At 32.9% G+C, this 23771-nt stretch overlaps 1 protein-coding gene across 8 annotated transcripts in view; it reads left to right on the top strand.

The window, feature by feature from the left end:
* The window catches only part of Scn3a (sodium voltage-gated channel alpha subunit 3), a 107052-nt gene that overhangs the window by 27882 nt on the left and 55399 nt on the right, over window positions 1-23771 (top strand). For 4 of the 8 annotated variants that reach the window (XM_023561156.2, XM_013142571.3, XM_023561159.2 and 1 more), the window contains exons 4-12: window positions 5738-5856; window positions 6510-6599; window positions 10007-10135; window positions 10791-10882; window positions 11680-11952; window positions 12151-12214; window positions 14526-14667; window positions 15750-15956; window positions 22225-22515. In XM_023561156.2, coding sequence (XP_023416924.1) covers window positions 5738-5856; window positions 6510-6599; window positions 10007-10135; window positions 10791-10882; window positions 11680-11952; window positions 12151-12214; window positions 14526-14667; window positions 15750-15956; window positions 22225-22515 — 1407 coding nt within the window. Of the gene's footprint in view, window positions 1-5737; window positions 5857-6509; window positions 6600-10006; window positions 10136-10607; window positions 10700-10790; window positions 10883-11679; window positions 11953-12150; window positions 12215-14525; window positions 14668-15749; window positions 15957-22224; window positions 22516-23771 lie in introns of those variants that run through there. The other 4 variants (XM_023561158.2, XM_023561157.2, XM_023561160.2 and 1 more) reach the window with 2 other exon arrangements.

The following is a 23771-nucleotide window of genomic DNA, read 5'->3' as shown; positions in this document are numbered from 1 at the left end:
TTTTTATTTTAAAAGGAATAAAACAAAACAACAAAATGGAACAAAACAAAACAGTGAGGACAGTATTAGATTTCAAAAACAAGACAGGAGAAAACCCCCTATTGTTGCTATATTGCATATTGTTATCCTTTGAATAGATGCTCACACTAGTGACTTTAGGCCTGCAAAATCAAACAATGCAAGCATTAAATTACTTTTTACTTCAGTTGCTATCATCTCAGCCTGCATTCCTCTGAATTAACCAATTGCTTGGGGAGGATGGTCTTCTTGTCTACCAATCCGCATGCTGGTTGGCTCATGGGAGGAGATGGGTTAACTTCATGGTTTTCCTAGCCCACATGGCTGCCACTGGCTTACAGGCAGGTGCATATCCAAATTTAATACAACAACAGCATTGTAAGAAAATACTGTACTTCTTGCTTTTATATTTCTTATTTGGCTTGGACTTTCTTCACAATCATCTATAGTGTGGAAGCCAATAACTAATTTTTGACTTAACACCCTATCATAGGCAAATAGTACATGCGGAATGGTGTTCAATCAGAAATACATTTTACTTTCTATCCACTAATTTGGAATGAGATTATGAGATTCTCTTAATCTTACTGACATTATGGCAGGCTAGATTCTGAACAACCATATGTGGTTAGAACATTTCTCTGCAGTGAAACAAATGTCAAGATTAGAAAGCTTTAAAAACAAAAAAATCAGAACAAAACAAGAACTACTTTCAATTGTTCTCCATCTATACATGGTTCAAAGCAACAGTTATAACTATGTTTTTCTAATGTTAAAGTAACCAGATTGTTCTGTCAGAATTAACCATTTTCAAAGGGCAAACAAGGTGAATGAAGATGTCATACTCTCTAATTGACTCTTTTGTCATTTTATTACCACAGTTTACATTTTTCCTTTGTCAGTATTAAAAATAATTCAAAATAAAAATAAAGATAAATTAATATCATTATGAATTGATGGCTTATGGGTTAAATAAGATAATGAACACTTTGGTTAATCAAAGCAAACTGTTTAAAAAGGGAATGGTTGAAGAAAATACATTCAAAGAATGCACAATTTGAAGTTGTAAGTGCTAACTAAAGGAAATGGCACTAACCATTCAGAATCGGATCACTCCTGTTGCTTTAAAGGAATATTACTCAAACTTGCCTGTGTAAATCATCTGAAAATGCTATTAAAATGTTGATTATGATTGCACTAGTCTGGGTTGTGACCAGATTTCTTTTTGCAGTGTTGGAGAGAAAACACATAAGTACCGTACCCACAATTCCCTTTAGAGTTTTATTCTGTGACAGGGTCTCAGGACAATATCTAACTCACTATCCTTTTGCTTCAGCCTCCTAAGTTGCTAGGGTTATAGACTTGTACCACCATAATACATGCAGACCAAGACATCCTGAGTTTCTTACAATGATCATTAGATTATACCCATCCTATGAGTAGAATATGGGCCACACTTTGAGTAGCAATCTTTTAAAATGTTTTACTTACTTGAAGTCATGAAAACAATTTGAAACAGTTAAACAGGTTCCTTTTATTCCTTTTAAACTAGTTTCACAAAATGTGCGTTAAATATATATTCATGCACTTAAAAATAAAATTTATTTCCATCCTATACTACAGAATTAATTGTTTTGAAGTTTAGCTACTATATTACTATAGATGATGATTTTTAATGTGACTAGAAACTAAGAAAGTAGAAAGGCATTCTATTCTGAGAATTATTGATCTACAATATGGATGCTTGCTGATGTCTTCAAGAGAGAAGAGTATGATTTCTTCTGACATAATTAAAAACATTTATTATTTAAAGAAAAGGAAATGAATCACTTGGTACAATTTTGGAAAGAGTAATAGACACACATAAGACACACATAATGCAAGAGAGACATATCTTTAGTAGTAGGACTACTACTAAACATTTCTTCCCAGTGGTATGGGCACTTCATTATAAAGGGACTGACACAGGCTGCCTAACATGACAATAAAAATTCTGTAACATTTTATTAAGTCAATTGGACTATGGTTTGGACTATATGTATAACAAGGAAACCTCTGCTTATAATTTGTCTTCTCATACATCTACTAAATGGCAAGAATATACTGGTTATGTCATTGTAGTTATTTAATGTATAATATACAAAAATAATGTGTCCCATTGTAAATAGATTGGCATCTGATTTTATGTGTCAGGCTTTTAAGTTTGGTTAATGTGATTCTTCCACTGTGTGCTGGCATAGTCCATTTTATTATCTCAGGAATGAGTACCGGACTTAGACCAAGATTTATTCACAGCTGTGTGAATCATCTTGAGAGGCTGTTAGCTGTAGTATTTTAATTCACAAAGTATTTATATGGGTGACTATCAAGGTGCTACCTGTGCTGCTTGTGATTTTTAGGAGTTTTGGAAGAGGATAATGAAAGAAGCTATATAATTCTAAAATGTGGCATGACCTATGTTAATTGTATGCAATGACATGGGTAAAAGGCATTTTAAAACTGTAGGGCTTAGTCAGGCATGGTGTCCACACCTATAATCCCTGGACTGGGAGGCAGGAGGATTGCAAATTCAAAGCCATCCTGGGTTACAGAGTTAGTTCGTGGGCAGCCTGGGCTACTTAGTGAAATCCTAGATAGATAGGAAATAGATGATGGATAGGTACAGAGCAGCTTAATGTAACTTTCTATTAAATTGGTAATAGATCAAACTACCTAATTTAACCAGATGAATAACATCACACTACATAGTAATCACTTTTAGGGTGACCAGAAAAATTATTTCAAAATAATGACAGTGGACCTGGGTAATAATTTAAACATAGTCCCAGTGATAATAATAGCTAACATTTGCTATGCTCATACAGTGTTGGACACCACTTGAGTGTTTCAGCTTATTTACTATTCAGTAAACCAGTGAGGCAATTACTATTGTTAGCCTCACTTTATGGATAGGAGTTGAGAAAAGCTGATAAAATTAGCAGAATCTTGCTTCATAACTGGTAGATTCAGGAAACGAACCTAAATAACTCAGCTGTGGAACCAGAGTTCTTAACCAGAAAGTGAAACTGTATATAGTGCTTATTAATATAACAAAAGACTTAAAATTCAGTTGTGTAAATTTTTTTATTTCTGTGATTGATATGGTCCTATCATTAACACATGAAGCTTATTCTCATTTCAAAGCAAAAATTTTAGCAAACTCATAATGTGTGCAATTTACTGGGGGAAAAAAAGCAAATTGGATTCCAGAGTAAAAAATATCTGCTGCAACATATTTTCAACTATAGTATTTATAACGTTAGTAGTAACATGTCCTAATTTTTAAAGAGACACCATTAACTAGGAATTTGCTTGAAAAATGGCACTATTTATCTATCATGTTCTTAAGTAATTTTTGGTTGAAATACATCAAGAACATCAGAGCTCCAAATTTCTAACCTCTGTCTTATAGTTCTTGCACTATACAAGACGTGTGTATTTTATTCCTCATTTCTCATCACAGGATTTTCTCTTGTGTTAAATATTATTCTCTAGAAATAAACTGGCATTTTGTCATTAAGGCCTTCCCTGTTTCAGAACTGGTAAACTTGATCAAGACAATCTCATTAGGACATGAACTTCGATTCCACTAGTTCTGTGCAGGCTAGCCTGCAAGAAGGACACAGGGTTCCATGTTTAAAGGGACCCTTCAACCCCGCTCACTGTGGTTTTGGATATATTTTGAAATTCTCTCCCCATATTGTAAAACTTATTTTTCAGAGAAATTTTTCCCAACAAAACCTGTTAATTAACCTTAAACTATAGTGAACTTTTACAACATACTACCACTGTTGAATGTGTTAATTGCCTGACTGCAACATTAAATGATCTAATTCCATAAGTCGACAATCTTTTAATGCTTCTGCACTTCCAAGGCAGTCTTCCCGAGGTCTACTGTCCCTTCCAGATAATCCTTCTATTAGTAAAAGATAGTTTACTTAGCCTCTTTCTTTAATTTATAAATTGCAGTTTATTGAATATGGTTAGTTAAGTAATGACTGGCTCTGTGGTCTTAAATACAAAAGGGTGATACACAAAACATTTGTTTTACCTGGCCTTTATACTCACAGCATAAATATTTCTGCCTATCTCTTCAAACAAAGCATGTTGTCAGTGAACATGAAGGTATGAGATACCACTCTTAGTTAAAGGGTAAAAACATATTATTAAATAAATCAATATATAGAATAGATGCTAAAAAGTAGAACAGAATCTTAATGGCAAGCCACTATTTAATTAAAACAAGTGTTTTTTTTTTCTTTTTGCAAACCACAGTATTAAATACTAGGGGCAAAATGGAGAAGTAGACTGCAGGTTCTTCTGTGTGCTCGGTGGTTTATTACATCTTTCCCATCCTGCTTGGAATGGACCCTCTGTGGAAATTACTACTTGACTGATTACAAGCAACCTGTAAAAGAGTGCAAATGAATGTATTAAGAGTTAGTGGTAAGGGAAACATTTAGAAAGTGATCAAAAGATAGCACAGGTATGCAAAGCAGGAGATCATTTTGACTGTTAAGAGCATCTCCAGGAAGGAGGGTTCAAACCCTGATTTCATAATAGAATCGCCTCAGGAAAATTTTAAAAGTACAACAGAATCACCTGAGGAAACTTCTAAAAATACTCAAACCTGTATCACCCTCCAAATATTTTGATTCAGTTGGTCTGAGATGGGGCTTAAATTAGAAATTTAAAAATCTCCACACATCATTCTAGTATATTAGGTGTTGTAAAAACCTCTGATATGTAACAGGTCATTGTAGGTGGGACCTTAGCATCAAGTCTGGTCTGGAGACTTCCTGAAATGGCAGGGAGCTTGCATATGATGACTTCTTTGGTGCTACCTTTCTCTAAGGATCTGTGACATGTTTTCAGGGTCAGATTGAGTGCTTGACATTTGTTGGTGGGATTGACAAGAAGGTTAAATTGTGAAGCAGAAATAACTTCAGTGGGAAAAAAACAAAATCAATTCTAGAGGTGCAGTAGGTGAACCCTGGCAGCATGGCTTAGTGCTAAGTCGATCATGGTAGGTTTCAGAGGGTAAAAATTTAGCCGTGGAAGATTCTTTGAAGTGATGTATTTCAGGCTGACCTTCAGTGCAGATGTCCCTTGTCAGTATTAACTGGGAAGCTGATCCCTGCTCACCGGGTCTATGGAATCCGTAAAACCAGGCAACTCAACCTACTTGAATAGTTTCTATCATAAGAGCCATTTCAGACACAATAACAAGCCACTACAAACTTTGGAGTTAAACTATTTGATGTAATTAAAATATTTGTAAAAGATTATTTTAACAGCAGTGTGTACCAGATACCAAAACTGAAGTTACTAAGGCTGAAGACAGATGGTAAGCTTTAAATAGAACTAAAATCTGTAAAGCTGCAGTATAATTTAGTAAAAAACTTTGTGTAGTATATCAGTTTGTATCAGCAAGTTAGAGCCTTGGAGATAGTCTAGATAATAGTAAATTGAATTTTTACTTGTAACTGTATGTTAATTTAGAGGAGAAATGACCTAATGTATTGCTAGCACACATCTAACATGTTTACACTATACTAACTAGATTTTAAAAACAACTTTGAACAATTAAATGAGGTTTAAAAAGGATCTTGATGTGTTCAAGTCTTCAAATAAGCTACATGTCTAACTGAATAATTTTTTCTCATATTTTCTTTTTCAGACTTTTATAGTATTGAATAAAGGGAAGGCGATTTTCCGATTCAGTGCCACCTCTGCCTTGTATATTTTAACTCCATTAAACCCTGTTAGGAAAATTGCTATTAAGATTTTAGTACACTCATATCCTTTTCATGTGAATCATCTAAATGTTATTTAAAGCGTGATTTTTAAAGGGAATGCTATCCTTTTAGCTATTTGTCCTTTTTAGAGATTATTGGTAGAATTATTGGTTTAGCTGACATTCCTATTGGTTTTCTGCTATTTGTACAGTAGAAAGATTATTATAGCATTATTGTTGATTATAGAAGTAAGTGCAAAACCATGACAATAAATTTGTAAATGCACTATATTGTACAGTAGGAGCAGGAACAAATTCCCTGCACACTTTTATTAGCCTCAATTAAATCATGCATGGCTCTTTGGAAAGAAGCAGTCTATCGAAGTCACTGTTAGCTATATTGCCAAATGTTTAGCATTACCCAAAGAATGATAAATTTCTTTGGGGGTACGATTTCACTACATGAATTGGGATGTAAAATAATTCCCACTAACTTCATACAGATCTTGGTTAAATTCAGTTTTAGGAGTCACTGATGTGAAAAAAGCAAACCAACTCATATGATAGGCTTCAAAGTGTCTTTTTTTAAATCATTGTTTTCATATGAATAAGATTAATTTCCCAGTTATGCTATGCTGATTAATTTCTTATTATATTGGATCACTTTAAATGGCTATTACAACCAGCCAATGTTAATTCCTTAACTGTAATCCACTTTATTCAGCATGCTTATAATGTGCACTATTTTGACCAACTGCGTATTTATGACCTTGAGTAACCCTCCAGATTGGACAAAGAATGTCGAGTAAGTAGTAATACTTCTTAGAATACAAAATGTATACGCAAACTCTCTAGCACTGTCTTTGTAACTGTGTCTTCCTATGGTTTCCACTTTTTGAGGTCAAGCTAAACACCTCTATCTAAGAAAAGTTATTTCCATAACATTAAAGACTATACAGGAAATTGTGTAGGGGTTTTTTTTTAATGAGGTAAGTATTTTTCCAACAAATTCATGACAATATCTGTTTAAGAGAAATTATGAATTAGAATATGCTTGCTGGTAAACTAAACCCATTATTGGGCCTGAAATTTTATTACTAGGTGTAGTAAACACAAGATCACAAGTGCTGATGGAGTAAATTATGTTATTCTAATATATTTTGCTACTATTATATTCTAGTTAAATAGAGATATGTTTAGCTCTAAATTATTATATCAGACTTTTTGATTACAAAATGATTATATTTAGTTGTTAAAGTAAAAATTTAGATGTGTAGGTCATTTGGACATCAGATGTTTGCTAAAACCCAGCAGAGCATGTGTTCTGTAAAGGAAATAAAATATCTTCTGAAAATCTGTGCTCCAAAAATAACAGGGCTTAAGGGAAGGCATGTTTAGGGCACATCACTCAAAACTTATGAAACTTTGTAACTAGAGTACTCGTTAAAAGCAATAATGATCTTAATAAAAAGATACCCAATTATTCCTCCAAAATGTGTGCCTAAAAAAAAAAATCACAGCCACTGAGTCCTTAAAAATTTTTAAAACTAGTCCTTCTCGTCCTATTTCCCTTGTTTGGGAACTGAGGGGTATTTGAGGGCATTTTCAGAAGAAAAAACTTAATTATGCATTTTAACATGGGGAAAAAGATCTAAATACAAAGGTTCTTGAGGACATCAACCCTTTATTTGCACTACAAGAAAGCATTTCTATTGATTTCCTGCATTAAAATTTTGCTAAATTAAATTAAGTGTGATAGTAAAACCTTCCTTGTTTCAAAACATTATATGCTGGGAAAACTGTGCATGATCTAATATTCATGATTTTACCAGTTACCAGTTACCATGCATGATTTTGCTGTTAACAACACAGTCACACCCATACAAAACAATTATGTGTGTGCTCTCCCCAGCAGGAATTATTGAAGGTAGGTAAAGGTATATATGAATATGTAAATCTCCTTTGAAAAGAACCATGTCAACGTAGAAATTTATGCACATTATGAAAACAGACTTGACTTTACAAGTTTTTGATTTACATCTTTCAATTAGAAAGCATTACACAAGTTTTCTGATCAATTACTTGTCAAACTTACCACCAGACATCAGGGACGAAAAAAGTAAAATATTAATGGTTGTTGCCAGAAAAATAGAGTTCAATGAAAAGATAATTCAGTTCTTAGAGGTAACCAGAAGGAATGGATACCAGAAACAATCCCTGTGCGCATAGCTAGTGTCATAGCTAGTGTGGTCTAAGGATGTTAAAAGTGAGATCAAGATCTCTTATAGTCCTCCTAATTATGGGCCAAAAAACCTGACATGGACAGTGGGGACTGCATGATCAGGATCCTGGGGTGAAGGAGGGGATGAGTCAAGAAGATTAAAGTCCTTGTTTCCCACTTTCCTGTCCTGTTTGCTAATAAGCATTCACGATTACCTGTCTTGTGTAAAACTGCTTAAATTTTAAGCTCTAGGACCCTCTTTTATACACAGCTACTAAAACCATACACTCCAAGTGTCCCACAAATGTTTTTATTTTTCCAAAAATAGAAGCAGAAGAGGAGACTTTAATCTTATTCTCCGTAACTCTGTAGACAACATAGCATAGTCTAAGCAGAGCCTGTAGGGCTTTGTGCCCTAATGTGATGAACAGATGTTGTTAAAGGCCAGCTATCTCGCTGAACAAAAATGTCATGGCGATTACTTGTAGCACACAAAAATCTAAGATGAAACTTAAGTACACATAAGCTTGGAATTGTAAAATATAACTCTTCCCAACAGTGAGGTACTTCATAATAAGTAAAATAGTGATGATATTTGTTTCCCAGAAACCAGTTGAGTTTCTGGAAAAAATAGAAGATGTACATACTTAGGAAAATTGGATGTGAAGATTTCTGAATAAAATTTCCTCTAATTTCTTTGTTTACTCTTACGAGAGAACTGTCTGTTGAAACACTGCACAAATACCTATCGTGACATTTTTTCACAGATATAATACTGGTACACTGGAAAATATAATGAATTATAATAAGATTAAATCAAAGCTTTGTGGTTTGGAGGATGTAGTCTGAAAAATAAATGTAAACTATTTTTAAAGAACAAAATATTCAAAAACAAGTACTCTCAACTATTTTTGAGAGAAATAGAAACAAATAACTTTCATTGTTAACACTCACAGAAACATAGATAAGAAATACACTGAATTATAGCAAACAGAATGTTTTTCACCATTTTGGAGGCTGAAATTTGAATTCAAGTAAAATTTAAGCTGTTTGACCCCTGTGTAAAAATAGTAGCTGATACAAGGTTAGATTCAAGAATTTTATTTATCTGTTAATTTTAGTAGTTGTGTAGGCACACACATAAAATAATAGACATTTCTTGTAACTGTGTATGTGTAGCTTTATAAAATCAAGTATGCATTTATATATAAATTATAGCTTATATATATAATCATAAAAAGTGAAAGATATAGGAGTCATTTTATAACTTTATACTTGACACTTATCGACCCAAACAAAAGGAAGTATATTCTCTAAATAACATATAAAATAGTCTTAAAATGAATCTAATTATTACGACATGTGAATGGAAATATTTTATCTTAAGTAAATAAATTCAATCTATATTACATTTTAGAGTTGTATGATCCAATTAAGGAGCCAATAACTACATATTGTTATTGAAACTTAAAATTTGGCAATTTTAATCATTGGAATAATAATGTTCTGTATATACTGATTTAAATAAAATATAATATGAGATTAAGTCTAGTTGATTTTTCTTATCTTTTTATTTAGTCTCTAGGAACTAGAATATTACACTGTGTCTTACATTATATTTCTATTGAACAGTTATTCTAAAGAGAAAAGCTTAATGATTATCCACAAAATATATAAAGCTATTATTCTAAAACTGCATTTAATTAGAAAAGATTCTTAAAGAATATATATTCACTTCAGTTTAACCTTTAACTTGGTCTTATACCATTAATTAAATGAATACTTTTTGGTGATTAGAAACTAAATTAAAAAACAGTAGATACTAGGGATATTGCTCAGGCAATATTGCTTGGCAAGCACAAGGTCATGAGTTCAATCTTTGTTACTAAAAAAAGAGCATAAAAATTAAAATACAGTATGTGCCACACTTCGAAATATGTTTTTAACAGGGCAGGTGAAATATTTAATTCTGCTTGGATACTTCTCCCTAGATATACGTTTACTGGAATTTATACCTTTGAGTCACTAATAAAAATCTTAGCAAGAGGATTTTGCTTAGAAGATTTTACATTCCTTCGTGATCCATGGAACTGGCTGGATTTCAGTGTCATTGTGATGGCGTGAGTAATTTTTTAAAATTTGATAAATCAAAAGAAATTAACATATTTGTAGCATAAACTAGGCTGTTAAGATATATTTTAAATATACGCCTGCCTTACTTATTAAATCAACTACACTTAGTATGTATTAGAATACATATTGGAATAAATGGAATAAAGCTATAAATGGAATTACTTTCATGTTCCATAGTTTTTGTATTCATCAAAATGAAGTTATTGATTGACTAAAATTTTAAATAACAACTGTATTTTGATTATTTTTGCAACCAAGTGTGTTCAGATTAGGAAAGTTACATTGAAATAAGATAAGAAAACTTTTTCTTTAAAGGCAACTTGCAGCATTTGGCACCCTGAGGTTTATAGCGGTTTCATTTGTTTAACTCAAGGGGCTCTACTCGCCAAATCCAACATTAATTCTTTATTTAGTATGAATTTTGCCAAAACTATCAGTAACTCTGATTTAATTCTACAGGTATGTAACAGAATTTGTAAGCCTAGGCAATGTTTCAGCCCTTCGAACTTTCAGAGTCTTGCGAGCTCTGAAAACTATTTCTGTAATTCCAGGTAAGAAGAAACTGGTGTAAGGTGGTAGGCCCCTTATATCTCCAACTTTTCTTGTGTGTTATTGTGTTTGTGTGTGAACTCCCTATTACAGATACGTGACAGAGTTTGTGGACCTGGGCAATGTCTCAGCGTTGAGAACATTCAGAGTTCTCCGAGCACTGAAAACTATTTCAGTCATTCCAGGTGAGAGCTAGGTTAAACACCGAGGCTGACTTTAAATATACTACAGAAATAATGTTGAGATTGAGGTCACAAGCATAGCATTAGCCTTGTTTACTATTCTTTATCATATGCAGGAATGATGAAACATATTTCTGCCAGTTCAGTTTCTAAAACTTTAGAAATTTTATGCTTATATAAAGTCAGCCTTTGAGTTTAACAGAAAATTGCATGAGACATCTATTGAAAAAAAAATAACATTTACCCATCATTTACAATGTAAAATTTTCTCTCTTGCATTCTGATAAAGCTCTGCTTCCATGGCTTTACAAACTGATTTGTATTTTACCATTTGCTGTGGATCTATTTTTAAAATAGATCTTTTATATAGGAGAAAAGATTATTATGGAATGGCATGCATATGGCATGGGATTTCTATTATCTTAACATTCTTTTCTCCTTGAAATCATTGCTACTTGGAGGCAAGTGTGAAGAATGGTTTGGAGGGAAACAGCCTCAGAAAACACAAAATTCTGAAAGGAAGAAATTACAGTAACTGTCTTTTACATGTTTATGGCAGTACACAAAAACCATACCATACTTCTTTCCTAGGTGTATAAATTTTCATTTTGAATCTCCACACAGTTCATACATAAAGTTTGCCTTTCATATGTTTTACAGTTCATCTGGCTGTCCATAACGCTTTGACATCTGTATAGCCAAGCAATCATTTGTGCAAAAGTAGAAAGTATGCAAATATTAAGAAGAAATATTAGTTTATGGTTCTGCTCTTTAGCTGACACACAGTTCTCTCTTCTTAGGTTTAAAGACCATTGTGGGGGCGCTGATCCAGTCCGTGAAGAAGCTCTCTGATGTCATGATCCTGACTGTGTTCTGTCTGAGCGTATTTGCTTTAATTGGGCTGCAGCTGTTCATGGGCAACCTGCGGAATAAATGTTTGCAATGGCCCCCAAGCAATTCTGCTTTTGAAACCAACACCACTACCTATTTTAATGGCACAATGGATTCAAATGGGACATTTATTAATGTAACAATGAGCACATTTAATTGGAAGGATTACATCGGAGATGACAGTAAGTATTGCTACATATGTTAATCTTAGAATTACTGAATGTGTCTACAACCACTATTGAGATGGTGCATATGAAATCTCCTTTGCAAATGTGCATTATTGGTGTATACTTCAGAAATAACTGAAATAATTAAACTTTGATTTACTCCTAATATGAATAGGATTAATATGAAATAAAGTTTGTTATTTATATTAACAGGTCACTTTTATGTTTTGGATGGACAAAAAGATCCTTTACTGTGTGGAAATGGCTCAGATGCTGGGTAAGGAATACATTTTTTAAAAATAAAATGTAAAACATTCTACAGCAAATACTGGTAGGAAAAAATATGCAAGAGAAGCCTTACATGTCCGTGATAAAAATGGCGTTGCCTATCTACCTTGTTTGCCTAAGTGGATTGCCATTGGCAGGAACTTGCATTAATTACTTGTAGGAATACAGAAGTTACCACTGCCTTAGAAAAGAGTTTGGCAGTTCTTCCAAAACAAACACAGTCTTGGCAGACGATAGAACAACACCATTGCTAGACATTTAACACACCAATTTGAAAATGTGTCTGTACAACAACTTGTATATGAACATTTACAGCAGCTCTATTTGTACTCACCATATTACAAGCAAGCAATATGTCTTCCAGGACATGAATGAATACACTGGTAGATATATGCGATGAAACATTACTCAGTGTTAAAAAGAAATGAGCCATCAGGCCACAAAAAGACTTTGCTAATCTGGAAAACGCATATTTCTATATGAAAAAAAGTCAACCTGAAACAGCTACTTAAGAATGTTAATTACATTACATTCTAGAAAATACAAAACAATAGAGACAAGAGCAGATCAGTGTTTGCAGGGGTCATGATGGGGTTTTAACTAGGTAAGCACAGAGAAGTATTTGTTATTGCTGTTACCTTTTTTAATTTTATTAGTGCCATGCACTACATGCCATTTACAATCACCTTGGAGAGTGGGTACGCATACATACTACAGCTTGTTTCCCTTCCCTCTCCTCCCCCTCTTCTCCTCCTGTTATTCCTTTATTCTGATTTTTATTCCAGTTGATATTATTAATCTAAACTCATGTTAGGGCATAGAATGTTTCTGTTCATTGAGGTTACTAGGTTTCTGTGCATAGAAAATGTTATTCTACTTATGTCCCCTTCCCCTCTTCTTCACCCCTTTCCCTTGTTCCCTGAACCTCTTTCCGATTGCAAAAGATCCATCCATTTGTCCTCTTCTATGACTTTCTTCATAATTTCTTTGTCTGCACATTGTTCCACTCAAAGGAAAGATACCATACAGGATTTAAGCTTATGAGTCTGTCATATTTCACTCAAAAATATATTTTCTAGGTGAATACATTTTCCCATGAATGTCTCAAATTGTCATTTTTATGGCTCAATAGTGTTCCATTATAGTTTTAGAATGGAGAAATCACTCAATATAATTGCATAATGTTGAACATAAAACAGTGTTTGTCAAAACTCATAGAACAAGGAGTGATCTTCAATGTTTGAAATTAATTTTTAAAAACTCTTTGTGAGGATGAGATTCCAGGAATGCTTAAAAGAAGAATATGATACAAATAGTTAAAGCTAAATGTGTGAAACAAAATTATTGAAGGAACTGGGTGATGTGGGAATGATTGGAGTCTGTGAGACTAAAAGCACACTGTACACCAGTGCATCAAGTCTGTTCTCAGGGTAGTGTGGCCTGATAATCCAGAAGCTTCTCTGCGTGTGTGCTGACAGTTAAGCAGACGGATAGTGGATGGAGCAACAAGTTACAAATAAGCAAAAAGACATATGGAAAATATTCCTTGTGGTAGTGACCTCAAAGTGAGATGTGAGCATGAGCTTAAGTTTAGCTTAATCTGAACATGAATGGTGGCAAATATGGATATTTGTTTAGATCTATCTATAGTTCTCCAGTTACCATATCCACATGTATCTTCTGGTTCTGTCAACTAACTGACTTAAAAGTAATAATAACTCATTAGCAAGGAACACCCTTGCTAATGAGCACCCAATCCAGATTTCTAATACTATTCTCTAAAAAAAGAACCAACACTCTTTGTTGGAAATATTGGCTCTAGAACTTGCCTATGCTAGATAAAAGGTGAATCTGGAGCATCTTCTAGTGCCAGAAATAAGAAAGCATATAAAGGAAACAAATAAAGACAAACCATGTCTTTGCAACCATGTGTATGTCAAAGTGAGACAGGTAACAACTAAAAATAAAAAAAGGTTCCCATGACTAATGGTAGAAAATTTGGAAAGGAAAGGAAAACATTATTGAATTGTAATTAACAGTATAAAATGAATGTACGTGGTTGTTGCCTCTCTGCCACTGTAAACATCTGCAGTCTGGCTGCTTTATACCTCAGGCTTCTACTTTTTCTAAAGATGTTTCACCTGTTGCATTTCCTGTGACCAAATAACTCAAGTATGAAAACAAAAGGAAAAGAATCATCAAAGATAACAACTCTGGGTTTTGACAATTCTTGTAAGTGGAGATCAGTGAAACTTTCTGTGCTATCTCTTCTGAGCTCACTGTCACTTCGCTATTTGCAGCCATTGTCCAGAAGGATACATCTGTGTGAAGGCTGGTCGAAATCCCAACTACGGCTACACTAGCTTCGACACCTTTAGCTGGGCTTTTTTATCTCTGTTTCGACTCATGACTCAAGACTACTGGGAGAATCTTTACCAATTGGTAAGATCCAAATTAACATACGTGGTATTTACTTTTATGCGTATATATAAAATGATAAGCATACTTTTACTTATTTTACATACAAAATGATAAGAGTACGTGTTAACAAACCTGTAATACAGACAATACAGTGTGCACCAAGTGTTCCTAGGATCTTCACTCGTCCTTCATTCAGTCAGAATTAGAGTCAGGCTGGGAGGTGAGCTTTTCCATATAAGACAGGTTTTCTGCTATGGAGAATGCAAAGAATATTCATGATTTTAAAAACTTTATTATCTAGTTATGGAGATAAATCTGGAATGTGAAAAATATTAAAAATCCATTATATAAAATTTCAAGTGAACCAATAGTTAACTAAGGCTAGAAGAGGAGGGAAGAATGATATCATCTATAGATGATGTAAAGTGTATGACGTTGTGGACCTAGAAACCCACTGAAAGAAATTAAAGACCTTCATTTGTAACACTGCCTTGCGTAATGAACACTAGTACAGATATTTTAGTGAGGTTCATATATATACAACAGTTACCAATTTGAAATGTGTTTATAAGGTATGATCAACAAATATGATATTTAATTTTTTAAAACTTTGCTACATGAAGGACATATTACCATTAATACTTAAAATACTCTTCTTCAGCTTGAACTCACTTACCCCATCATCCTTGCCTGCCATTTTCAGAAGCTCTTCTGGCTGACCTCTTTCCCAAGTTTTATTTGTGCTGGCATGGTTGCCTCCTCCTTCTAATTCTTTCCAAATATTTTCCTTTCCTGGTCATTCTGACTTTGAGGAAGACTCAGGAGTGGGTGACTTATCAAGTGAATACAGCACACCACACTATTTTTTATGACCATGTCTTTCTGTCAGAAAGCACTTGGCAGCAGCATTCACCTGTTTCTGGTCACCCCTCTTCTGTGGGAGATACAAAAGCAGACTTCCAGAACTGCATCCGAAGGTGTCAAGAGTGATGTGATAAACATGTCTGAAGTGAGGGGGAATATTTCTAATTGTGGCATCAGATATTTGTTGGGGGCTATTACACTAAAATATCAGTATGATTTTATTTTCTTCTCTTCCCTAGACATTACGTGCTGCTGGGAAAACCTACATGATATTCTTTGTCCTAGTCATTTTTTTGGGTTCTTTTTATCTGGTGAATTTGATCCTGGCTGTGGTGGCCATGGCCTATGAGGAACAAAATCAGGCCACGTTGGAAGAGGCTGAACAGAAAGAGGCAGAGTTTCAGCAGATGCTCGAACAGCTTAAAAAGCAGCAGGAAGAAGCCCAGGTACTGAGTGGTAACATGCAAACTTTTATTATTGTAGTTTCTCTGTGGGGATATTGTTGTACTCCAGGGATTACTTTGAACGGGCTTTTCATTTGGCATATAGATATTGCATTTCAAATGACAAAGCTGTTCAATCCTGAAACTGTTTCTCAAGGTGGAGGCAAAGAAACTTTTTCAGCTTTATGTACTATAAAGAAACAGAGCAGTAGGTAGAGATCATGTTGAGTATAAGGTTTGCTAAGCAATTATCTTGTGGAAGATGAGGAAATAATTTAATTTTCATTGAATTCGAAAAAGAAATGTATCTGGTATATTTCCAACTAAAACTTTTCTTCTCTAATTGTAACATTAGAGGTTTCATTCTAAAATTAATCGATCTCAGGTGTTAACAAGAAAATCTTATGTATGCCGACACTTAATCAGTCTTTGCGATTTTTGCAATATGAGAGATGCCTGCCATAGTCGAAACAAGATATTAGGGCGGCATCTGAATTATGTGCCAACTTTAGATTTTTCATTATTAGTACTTGTTTGAGTTAGGGTTGTAGTTCATTGGGCCTCATAGCTGGAGAGAAGGCAGCAACACAGTATTGGATTAAAAAATGAGCAAGAATGGCTGTGTATTACAAAATAAAGATTGTCAGAGGCAAAACAAGAATCTGATTCATGTCAGCTACTTACAGCTCATACAAATCTTTGCCAATTTTTTATATGGTCGGTCTTTTTAATTTAAGTCTTTCTGATTACTTTGTTATTAGTTTTAAGTGCTTTCTATATATTCTAAGTACAAATACTTTATCACATATATACTTTGAGAATATTGTCTCCCAGTATAAACTTATATTTTTCTTCTAACAGTAATTTTTAAGAGCAAAAAATGTTAAATTTCATGCTGTACACTTCATGAAATTTACTTACTTTTTGGCTTTTTCAAAAAGAAAATCAGTGACTTTTATGTAGCATCTAACAAATTTTTGCCAAACCAATACAACAAAGATATTCTCTGATAGCTTTGTTCTAGAGTTGTAAAGTTTTAGATTTTAGGTCAATAATCCACTTTAATTTTGCATGAAGTATGAGTCATGCATACCCTCTTTTTTTGCATAAGCATTTGTAGTTATTCCAACACCATTTATTAAACAAAAATGTCCTTTCTTTTTGGCTTTGAGCCTTTGTGAGAAATATTGTCCATATGTATGTGAATCTGTTTGAGACTCTTCCCTGTCTAGATAATTTGTCTCTTTATAGTAATACCACATTATCTTGCTACTGCAACTTCATAATAATACTACTGATGGTGTCAGCCGTCTAACTAAGGTTGACTTTTCAAAGCTGTTTTGGCTGGTCTAGGTCCATACGAGTTTTGGAATAAGGTTGGCTATTTCAGTTTAGATAGTTTCTATTACTATATCTTCAAATTTATCATCTTTTTTCTTCATTGTCTAATCTGTTAATTTTACGTAGTGCAGTTCCATTACAGACATTACAGCTTTCTTCTAGAAAACTAGATCTGCGTCTTCTTTATATTTTATGTCTAATTAATATTTTGAACATATACAATGTGCTTGTATGCTAATTTTAATGTCTGTGTTGGTTCTTGTTCAGTTCTGATTTTTTTCTCTTAAACTTTGGTATATATTCTTTACTTTTTGTATTTCTGACAGTCTTCAATTGATTTCCAGAAACTGACTATTTTACTTTTTTGGGTGCTTAATATTTCTGTATTCATAAAAAACTTTTGATCTTTGTTTTGAGATATAGTTACCTCATTTCTAAATCATTTAAATGTTTTGCATCTCCATATAATGGTTTTTGTGCTGATGTTTTTGTGGTAATTTCCTTAGATGTACGAATGCAGACATTCAAAATACTATCTTAATGATGTTACATAACTGGAACTAATAAGTCCAAAGATTTTAACAATCGTGAGCTACTTTGTTGGTTTATAACATAGTGTATGTGATGCTGTTTGAAGTGTTTTTGATAGAACATGAAGTTACCAATGAGTTGCTTGGCTAATTACTTGTCTCTACCATAGATTTAGCACTTGCAGCATGTGGAGGTTATGCTATTCCCCTCTTCCCTTGGAATGGAGTAGTGATTATTCATTTGAAAAGGAAAATCTAAGCAAATTTGAAACTCATGTATTGTCCTTACTGGTAGAAAGTTCTACTATATTTCAGTCACTTAAGAATTTCACTTCATCAATATAAATAAAATACTTTCATAAGATAGCAAAGCGAGATAGCTGCTTACAAAGACTTTTCTAATTTCAATTTTTAAAATATATATTTTATAGAAAATAATGTGCATAGATTGCATTTAACTGTACTATAAAGCATTATTCTATCATTATTTATAAAAAGAGACAAAGTGGTCTGCCTGGAAATGCCACACAGATTACAGTTCAAGACTAAATTTATTCTGAGATGTAGCATAGGTTAGAGTAAAATATAAAATTGATTTAATAGTATAAACTTTTGGAGTTTACAAATGTGTCTAATAAACATTTAAAGATCCTACATCTCTACCTAATGATTATTTCAGTTAAAATATGGCAATTCTATCCACTTAAAATTATTTATTAGATTCCAATGACTGAATAGTTGTGACCTGAATCACATTTAGCTTTACAATACTTAGAGAAACTGTTGTTACACTTATTAGAATAGTGCAGTGGCAGTCAATTTTGCTTCCTTACTGACAACAAATACAGTGATGGCTGGTAGAGCCAATGTTGAAGCAGAGAGAGTTAAAAGCAAAATGAGTTGTGCGGGATTGAGACTGACTGAAGTTATTTGTACTGTAGCAGAGCCTAATTGTGCTCACTAACTTTGCAAGACTATTGAGTCTATTGACTTCAAGAAGCCTACATTACTACCATTTTTATTTAATATCTATTTAGGGTCTTCTAGTGTTACTCATTGTGTAGACATAAAGAAATAGCATGCAGCTTTAAAACATGAAAGAAGGTCAACCTTACAAAGAAATAAATGCTTTATGCTAGAACACTGTAATTATGTTTGGCATTTACAATCTTTAAATATCTAATACTGTCCAGGTTAGTATATCCCATCAGACCTATATACAGGTCTGATAGAAAAAAAAATAAGAATAAACTATAAGGTAAAATTAAAAATGACATTTAGGAGATCTAATATAATTAGGGATACAATTGAAACATATAGTTGCTATTTTATGGTTTTGAATGAAATTTTACATTTAAAATGAACAAAGTATTAGTTATTTGATTATGTCTTTAAGGACACATATCATGAGTTACAAAGATATTTTAGATCACAGAGAAATGTTATAAGAAAAACATTCTTACCTGTGTAAATATTAAATACTAATTTGTTATTTGTTGCAAGAAAAATACAGGAAGTTAACCGTAAAAAGAATCACTACTATTTCAAGTAAACAGGATATTGGTAGTGCCATGGAGCTGGTTATAAACAGGTAGACAGACACAAGAAATGACAGGAAACATCTGCCTTTGATGGACTCGGCAAATCTACGTAAGTGGAACAAGTCACAGATTTGAGTTGATGAGTGACATAGAAACTCTGTTGTGTTGGAGGTTACCTTTGTTGCCTTGAAAATCCATTTTGGTTTTCAGTTATTTGAGCTGTTACTCAGAATTAGGGAAATCATATTTTATACAAAACAAATTCCAGAAGCCATCTAAATGAACATGTGTTTCAGGATTATGCTAAGGGACTATTACCAACACTTCCTTTGTTTCCAGGGAAAAATAAATAAACATATTATTTTCACTGTGTTTAGGTCTGTTCAGTGGAGAAAAAAGAATTAAGGACTGTATTTGAATTAAAACGATACATTTATATTCATTCTTTGAATGAATGGTATATATTAGGTACCTCCTACTATCAAATATATGTAACTAAACTTGCCTAAGACAAATGTTTAATTTGTTCATTTGATTATGTTTAGGTAATCAAATTATAAAGTACTTTAATCTTCATTTATAACAATAGATAATATTAGAAGTGATAGTGAAAGCAAGAATTAAGAAATCTAACTACAATCAATTTTGTAAATATTTTATAAATTCTAAATTTGGTTTCACTTAAATTTTAGAGATTGTCATCTATCAAGTTTGGATCTGGATTTCTGTATAAATGTAGTGCTCTATAAAATGAATATCTGTATTATAATTTAAATGTTGGCTAGGTCAATGTATACATTTCAGACTATGGTTAGTCTAGTTCCATTCTCTCTAGTCATGCAGGTCCTCAAGAATATGCAGCACAGCCCTTTTTCAGTTTTAATATTTTAAAAAGTTTTAGTTTAAAATAATGATATATTCAACTAGAAATAAAATCAATTTTAGTTGAAAATAATAATAGCTTTGTATATGAATTTTACCTTTTCTCTGTCCTAAAATATGTTGCTATCACACAAGCCACTCTGACATACAGTAGTTTATAGGATTTAGAAAAGTCAAGGTCAAGACATTTTTTTAAAGAGAAAAAAGTCAATAAAAACAATGATACAGAATTTCAAAATAAGATAATAGGAAATTAACAAGTTAATATATTGTATATTGTTATCTTCAAAGTAGTTGCTCAGGTTACAAAACATAGACTTGAAAAATTAATCAAACAATATAAACACGAACCATTCTTTTCAATGACCTAAACAAAATGAGTAGCATAATTATCTTAGCTATATATATATATATATATATATATATATATATATATATATAATATACACGTTTTTCCCTTATTTTTCTCTTCTCCCTCATTCCAATTGTTCTTTCCTTTTGAGCAGTTTCTTCCTCTTTCACAATATTTATTGTACATTTTAGATATCATTAAGTCTTTGAGTGCACTCATTTATAGCAACACAGTTTGAAATAATTAAATCTTGGGAACAACCCAAATGCCCATCAACTGAGGAATGGATAAAAAGATGTGGCATTTTTATACAATGAAGTACTATTCAGCTATAAATAAGGAGAAACTCAAGACTTTTTAAGGCAAATTGATGGAACTAGAGACCAAACTCATAAATAAAGTAAATCAGACACATATATGTAAACATCATACTATCTCCCTAGTGTAAGACATCTTTTTAAAATCTCTATTCACAAAACATGTACCAGCACTTTTTATATCCAGAGACATACCACACATTCTGCATACAAAAAAATGACGAAATTCTTATCTAATTTATAGTCCATAGGGAAGATAGACAAAATGAGAGCTCTTTGTACTTCTTAATGACAAATGTAAAAGTTTAAGTAATATTTTCATAATTAAATTATTTCTGCTTCTATGGTTGTTTAAAAATATGATTATACCTAATGAGAACTCAGCTTTGATATAAATCATATTGCTATTTTACAGCCTCTGAAAGTTATAGTTAAATCAGTTCCAGTTTAAAAATATTATACGTGGAAACATAAAACATATTTTACCTCAGAGTTAACTCTATTTCATTAGTAGATACTGGAACTCAGAATGCTTATAACACTTTAGTGCTGAAATGTGGAGAAAAATATTTGAAATTCTCATAATCTCTTGAAAAATATTTCAGGCATTTATTATATTTAAATGTTAATCATTTATAATAATAATAATAATGTGTAAAACTTAAATTTTAAAAGTGAAAAGTACTATATAGTATATTCTCTGGGATTAGCATGACCAAAGAGATGCAAACCTTAGTCCCAAAAGTAATTCAAATAAAGAACCAAGAAAATCTAGCCAGTATATTCCAACCATTTCCATTGGGGGTAAAATAGTGTGTACTTTGAATATTTTGAGTTCAGAAAATAAAAGAGAAAAAAAGCTTTTTGTATTGGATTTAAAGGAAAAAATAATACCGACTCAGTTGTTCATAGCTGTACATGGGAAGCATAGCCCAATGGATAGAATTGAAATAGTGATCAAAGGAATATAACTACACTGAGAAAACATTATTTTTAAATTATAAAGAAAGTTTAACACCAATGTTCCCCAAATTTAAACTAATCTCCACTGAGTTAAAAGAAAAAAATATTCAGTCCAGGAGGTTTGTGAGACCACACATTTCTTGCATTCATGGACTAGCATATTGCTGTGTAGTTTAAAACATTAAGGATCATATTAAATAAACTTTCCTGTGAAAGAAAAGCAGAAGTACCAGCAGACATCATTTTGCCATGCAGTTAATAGTGCTGGATGGACAGAACTGTACCACAGTCGCCTGTTTTCCAAGCTACACATTCTAAACAGTAATTGGTTCTGTTTCATAACAGGCAGTTGCAGCCGCATCTGCTGCTTCAAGAGATTTCAGTGGGATAGGTGGGTTAGGAGAGCTCTTGGAAAGTTCTTCAGAAGCATCAAAGTTAAGCTCCAAAAGTGCCAAGGAGTGGAGGAACCGCAGGAAGAAAAGAAGACAGAGGGACCATTCTGAAGGACACAACAGAGGAGAGGCAGACAGGTTTCCCAAGTCAGAATCAGAAGACAGCGTCAAAAGGAGAAGCTTCCTTTTTTCCATGGATGGAAACCGACTGAGCAGTGACAAGAAGTTCTGCTCCCCTCATCAGGTAGGAGTCGCTGCCTAATGCTCTGGTTTGTTTTGTCTGTCTTTCCTTTTTAACTGGCATCTTTCATGTGGGTATGTGTTTGCACTATTGAATTTAAGTGTGGACAGGGCTTTAACGTTTAATTAACTATTTAAATTCTTGTCATGAATTGTCCATAGAAGAGATTTTAAAAATTTAAACTACTGAAAGCTTAAACAGTTCATGATTTGAGGCCATTTTTCTTAACTTCTGGGGGGTGTGACCTACTTATCAGAATTTTCTCTTTACTGAGATGATTTTAGAAGCTTTTATTTACCTTTGCCATTTGGGGATTTCAGACAAACCTTAGGAATGGATCTCTGCCTTACCATCTGAGGCTGCAACTGTAACACATGCATGAATTTTGAATAGAAATGTCTCTGGAGTTCTGCTTTATCCTTTGATATGTGTGTGGATGGTGCTGAGATGAGTCTCTATTAGTCCACCATGGGAGTCAAGCCATGGAACATAGAATAAAATAATAACCCAAATGCTCTGGAAGAAATGACTTTGAAGACTGTCAATTTTTGCTCCAATTTAAAGCCAGCTATCCAATTCTTCAGCATATTTTCAAATAAAAAACAATTTCAGCACTTTGTTGTTAATACATTTATGCATTATATAACGCAAATGGTCTGAGATTGATGATAAGCACAGTTATGCTTTGAACATTCTATTTGGTTTATCAAAATTTCATGTGCTGTGAAAGACAAGCTCATCTAATTAAATTAATCTGAGCTGGTACATACTTTAAGGTTAATACTTTAAAGACACTGCATATGATTAATTTAAAGCAAAACCACATCAATCAAAGAGTATAATATTCTTTCTACAAAGAATGATTATTTAATAAAAGAGTGATAATCACAAAATTTAATCCAGTATACTGATTAGCTGTTCATCGAGAGAAAAGATGGTACATAATTGTCAGTATTTTATAAAATTTACACTAAATATGCAAATAGTACTCTAATAAAGAAAAGTCTTTTGGAACTTGCACTCCATTTAGGAAAAAATAGACATGTAGACAAAAAGAGTTTTAAGATAAAAAAATTTTTTCTGCAGATAAAATTGTTATTGATGGGTTCAACTACTACTGTCTTGCAAAACATAAATATAAAATATTTAATCCATATTTAATCAATGACATTTGGAATTAATTTGAAACTATATAGGAGTCAATTTCTCAGACCAAGGATTTTTGTTATAATTGAAGTGTCACTGTGGATATTTTGGCA

This window comes from Cavia porcellus, unplaced genomic scaffold (genome assembly GCF_034190915.1).
Source record: "Cavia porcellus strain 051 isolate PalLab524CR breed Dunkin Hartley unplaced genomic scaffold, mCavPor4.1 scaffold_12, whole genome shotgun sequence".
Classification (NCBI taxonomy): domain Eukaryota; kingdom Metazoa; phylum Chordata; class Mammalia; order Rodentia; family Caviidae; genus Cavia; species Cavia porcellus.
This window is presented reverse-complemented; position numbering and strand designations above follow the sequence as displayed.